General features: G+C 38.7%; 1 protein-coding gene across 1 annotated transcript in view; it reads left to right on the top strand.

Annotated features, from left to right (window-relative positions):
* OLA1 (Obg like ATPase 1) overlaps window positions 1-5,292 on the top strand; it is a 160,964-nt gene that overhangs the window by 14,686 nt on the left and 140,986 nt on the right. Inside the window, exon 3 of the mRNA XM_019653735.1 lies at window positions 4,599-4,742. Within this exon, the coding sequence (XP_019509280.1) occupies window positions 4,599-4,742 (144 nt within the window). The remainder of the gene's footprint in view (window positions 1-4,598; window positions 4,743-5,292) is intronic.

The raw sequence follows: 5,292 nt of genomic DNA on the forward strand, positions 1-5,292 counted from the left end.
TCTAGTTGTGGAGGACGTCGCTTCACTGGCCCATGTTGGTATTGTGATCATTGCGCTTTTCCTGGCTGAGGCAGATCAGTCGCCAGCCATTGGACGGCTGCTCACTGCGACTCACAGCGGCTCACACTGGCTGCTGGCTGCTCATGCTGGCTGCCGGCCCCTCACAGTAGCTTACTGCAGCCCATTGCAGCCCCACTGCAGCCTATGCTGTTGCCTCATGGCAGCCCAGCTCCAGGTCGAGCTGTTGTTCACCATCTTAGCTGTAGAGGGCGCAGCATCACTGGCTTATGTGGGATCCAAACCAGCGGCCCTGCTGCTCAGAGCTCACGCTCCCAAGCCAACTCTTAACCAACTGAGCCACTCGGCCGGCCCTTTAGTTGCATTTTAGATAAAGACTCATGGAAGGCCAACCGAGTGGCTCAGTTGAGCGTTAGCTTAAGAGTGCAAGCTCTGAGCAACAGAGCCACCAGTTTGATTCCCACTTGGGCCAGTGACTCTGCGCCCGAGCTGAGCTGCTGCTGAGATGTCAACAGGTGGCAGGATGGCTCAGCTGGTGAGAGCACGTGCTCCTAACAAGACTGCCTGTTCAATGGTGGGTTATGGCCACCCACAACTAAGACTGAACTTGGCACCTTGAGCTGAGCTGCCACCCGAATGGCTCAGTGGATAGAGCATGCGCTCTTAACAACAAGGCTGCTGGTTTGACTCACCCATGGAATGGTGACTGTGCCCACCTGCAACTAAGATTGAAGAACAGCAACTTGGCTGGTCCCCCTCCCCAATTCCCCAACACTGTTCCTCTCCCCCAATTCCCCAATAAAAGAAAGTAAGGAAAAAAAAAAAAGACTCACGGGCTGTTTTAGCTACCTAAATAACATTATTTATTTATTAATTTTTTTGTGGGAAGGGGAATAAGATATGGAGAATGGGCCAATTTATGTCACCATTTACTTCAACACTTTTGTAGTTTTCTCTCTTGGGAGAAATAGCCTGAGGGGAAAACTGGTTGTGTTCTTGAGGTCCCCTAAGTCTCCGAAATCCTTCGCTGGGTTCTCTGTCCTCCAGCGTCAGCTTTCCATGAGTGTGAAGCCTAGAATCTGGGCCTCCTTCCTCTGCCCAGAATGGGCAAAAATCTCCATTGTAAAAGTGGCTATAGAGGTCAGATCACTTCTTTGAGGGGTTTTTGCATTTCCAGAGTCCTAGCCCCTTCAAACAGATGCTTTCTACATTCTGCATGTATATGGCTTTTCTAGTTCTAGGTGAGAGTTCTAATGTTAGCTTTTGCATTTCATTCAGAAGCAGAATTTCCTCCCTCCCCTAGTTGTTGAAGAAATCTGGTTGTTAGCCTATAGAATTTTCCAAAAATTGAATTTTCTTGATTGCATCTATGTGGTGTCATTTAATATGTTCTTGTGTCCTCTGTATTTCCTATAAAGTGGTAGTGATATGTAAAGGTTTGATCAGATTAATATCACATAATTTTTTATCAGATCATTTTTATGTCAAGAGTATGTGAAGATAGTGTATATACTTGTACTGTTAGGAGGTACTATGTTTTTTTCCTCTTTTTTCTGTATTAACTATCATTGGTGATCATTAAGCCGATCTGTTAATTCCTTAGGGGTTGCAAAATGGTGGTATTCTGAGTTTTTTATTCCTTCCTCATTTGTTGGCTGGAATATGTCTATAAAATAATTTTCTTATGATCAACTCTTTGTTACTCTAAAAGTATAGTTTGTATAGGAAGGATACAAAAAGTGCTTTACTTAATCTTCAAAAGAAACAATCACCTAGCATTCTTAAAAGGTGGCCAGAGAGGGTTTTGTTTTGTTTTGTTGAGGATTATTATAATAGCAACTCATGGATATAAAATTACAGTTGTTCCTTGAACAATGGGAGTGGGGAAAGTGGGGGTGGTTAGGAGGTGCCCACCCCTCCACCACCACCATCCCCACCACCACCACCACCACCAACACCAACACCACCACCACCACCACCACCACCCCCCTCGCCACCTCACCACCACCATCAATGCCCTTGAAAATCTGCCTATAACTTAAATCAGCCCTCCACATATACAGATTCTCAACCCTGGATTGAAAATTAATTTGTTACAGTCCGTTGTAGTTATCACTGATGCTCAGATTGACCCATTTTGGCCAGTGGGCCTATTCAAGTTAGTTCTGGAATGTGTTTGATAGGACTTGACAGTCTTTAATAGCTTCCTTGTTTTCCCTTGGGATGAATCGTTTGTGATTCATCTTGTGTACTTCTGGTCCCAGACCTGGAACTAGCCATTTCTCCAAGAAGTCCTGGTTATTTTTAATGAACATTGTATTTAAAAACCATAGTCTGAATATGAGTTTTCTTTTTAAAAATTATCTGCCCCAGTATATTCATTTTTAGAATTGTATTAAGCTTCAGTGTCTTTCTGGAAGTAGATGGATTATAACTTTATAAAGATACAGCTTATTTTATTTTATTTTTATTTATTTTTATTTTTTAAAAGATTTTTATTGGGGAATTGGGGATGGGAACAGCGCTGGGGAATTGGGGGAAGGGGAACAGACAAGTTGCTGTCCTTTTGTTCTTCAGTCTAGTTGTGGAGGATGTTGCTTCACTGGCCCAAGTTGGCACCATCATTGCACTCTTCCCAGGCGAGGTAGATCAGTCGCCGGCTTCTGGATGGCCGCTCACGCTGGCTGCTGGCTACACACGGTAGCCCATGGCAACCCACTGCAGCAGGGGCTGCAGCCGACGCCTTCGCCGGCAACTCACCGGCAGCCCAGCTCCAGGTTGAGGATACAGTTTATTTTAAATTAAGTACTGTGACATTTATCTTAACAGGATTGAAATTAAAATCTAACTCTATAGAAACTAGTGATTTCCTCTTAATTAGCATTCCTAGAGTTCTGAGATTGTTACCAATCTCTTAGAGGTTGCCAGTATGAATTCTTCAACAGTCAGTATTATTCAGAGTTGTTAGCTGAGTCTGAATCATTGCCAGTGGTTCCAGAACCTGACTTTACATCCGTATCACCTGAGATATTTTAAATACTGGGGACTACACCAGGTCTGGAAAGAAGCCTGGTAATGCATTGCAGCCTTTATATTTTTAGCCCATTCTGTTACAGGCAGGCATTTGAACGCTATTGATTTGACCAGTAAGCCACCAGTAATAATTTAAGTAGCTATTTTAGCAAGTGTTTCTACTTTATTCTGAAATATTTAGTCTGAATGTGATATAAGAGCAATATTTAAAGACCTATATAGGCAGGTACAAGTTAACTATATTGTTGTCAAAATTGTTGTACTTCTAACCAGTAGTATTTAGATAAACCTTGATTGTTGCCTTTTGTTTATTACTCTCTTAAAAGGCTCTCAGAAAAAAAAAAAAAAAAAAAAAAGAAATTTTTTTTTTTTTGGTTTAAAAGTTCAGTCAGATGAAATAATTGTAGTAAGTATAAATTTCTCCTGATGAATATAGGCTTAGATCTTAACAGTTTTACCTGAAAAAAATGTTTGGAAAAGAAGAATAACAACCATCCATAATCTCACCGTCCTAACACAACTATTGTACTTTTGAATATTCTTGTTATCAAATTTGGTCCATATGCAAGCATTTTTACATAATCATGTCTAGCTAGAGTTAGTAAACACCAGTCTCACAATTCCCACACAATCCTTAACTACTTTCTTAATTCCTCCAGTTTAAAAAATGATGTAATAGTAATTTTCATTTTAAACCCTCATGTGTGCTATAGTCCTATTTCTGGAGCAAGGAAAGGTTACTATAATACAAGTATGTCCATGTCACTGATGAAATTGAAAACTAGTGCAAAACAGATCAACAAAACTTTAAAATTCCATTTTGTTTTGGATGTTAGTCTATGATTTTTGGCTGTAATTATCATATTTTTAAAAATATGGCTGGTATTAATATGAGTTGGCATTCTCTGAGAATGTATTACCTGATAAGAAGATTAGGAAATTATCAACCAATTTATTCATTGTTAAGATTTAAAAATTTAAGTTATACCTTGAAAAAAAGTTACATTTTGACTTTCATAACTCAGAGTTTACAATTCTAGACTTAATCTTTATGTACTAACAATTAGAAGGGAGTCTGAGTTCCAGCCTCCCATTTTCTGTTAGACAATTAACATGTATAGTTCCCAATTCAAAATGCTTCGAAAGTGATTGATCTAACTAGATACCCACCTCTACATTTATGCTAGAGAAGATTATATTAGCTATAAGTGAGATAATAAACTGATACTACTGGGTACTTTAAGAATTAAATAGATTCGTGGTATGATGTGAGACTAGCTGTCATTTATCACGAAGACTCTTTGGGAAAATGCTATTCAAGTTCCAAATACACTGAGACAGGAACATAATTATAAATCATGAGCTATGCTGTTGTAAATTTTATTCATTTCTGTTAGTAAAAATGTATTCTTCCCCCTCCTCCCACCCCATTCCCAGATTGGTTTTATAATCTTCATGGATTTTATTTAAGCATTAAAATGAGAGTGAGATAAAATTTTCTCAGTGTTAGCCTAAGAATTGATTGAAATTGTTTTTATTTATTTTAGGAAGTCTACCTTCTTCAATGTATTAACCAATAGTCAGGCTTCAGCAGAAAACTTTCCATTCTGCACTATTGATCCTAATGAAAGCAGGGTACCTGTGCCAGATGAAAGGTTTGATTTTCTTTGCCAGTACCACAAACCAGCAAGGTAAGAAAATCTTTTTTTTTTAGTTTCATATAACTTATTTTATTTATTTAATTTTTATAAAATCTGCCATCTTGTGTTTATTCCAAGAAAGTCTTTATGCCACTCTTTATTTGGTGGCCCTACATAGACTGAGTAAATATAGGTAAGTGATATTTAAAATCATGTAGAAGGGTTTTTTCCCCACCAAAATTAATGTAGCATTATTGTTTTGGGTTATTATAAAAGAAATGTAGAGCATGGAGAAGGGTGAAGAAGGCTACCTCCAGCTGTTAACATTGAAGTTATTTTTTTCTGGGGAGTATGAAGTAGAGGTAGTAATTAGTCTGTATTATGTGATCTCATTCATGTAAAATTTTGCATGTATGTGTATTCATAGGAAAATGTGTGAAATGAAGATCACAAACTAATTTTTTTTGGTTTGATCACAACTAATTGATGGTTATCTCTGGGAAATGGAATTTTTTTTTTTTTTAAAGATTTTTATTGGTGAATTGAGGGGATGGGAACAGTGCTGGGGATTTGGGGGAAGGGGAACAGACAAGTTGCTGTC

This window comes from Hipposideros armiger, unplaced genomic scaffold (assembly GCF_001890085.2).
Source record: "Hipposideros armiger isolate ML-2016 unplaced genomic scaffold, ASM189008v1 scaffold_205, whole genome shotgun sequence".
In the NCBI taxonomy this organism is placed as follows: Eukaryota; Metazoa; Chordata; class Mammalia; order Chiroptera; family Hipposideridae; genus Hipposideros; species Hipposideros armiger.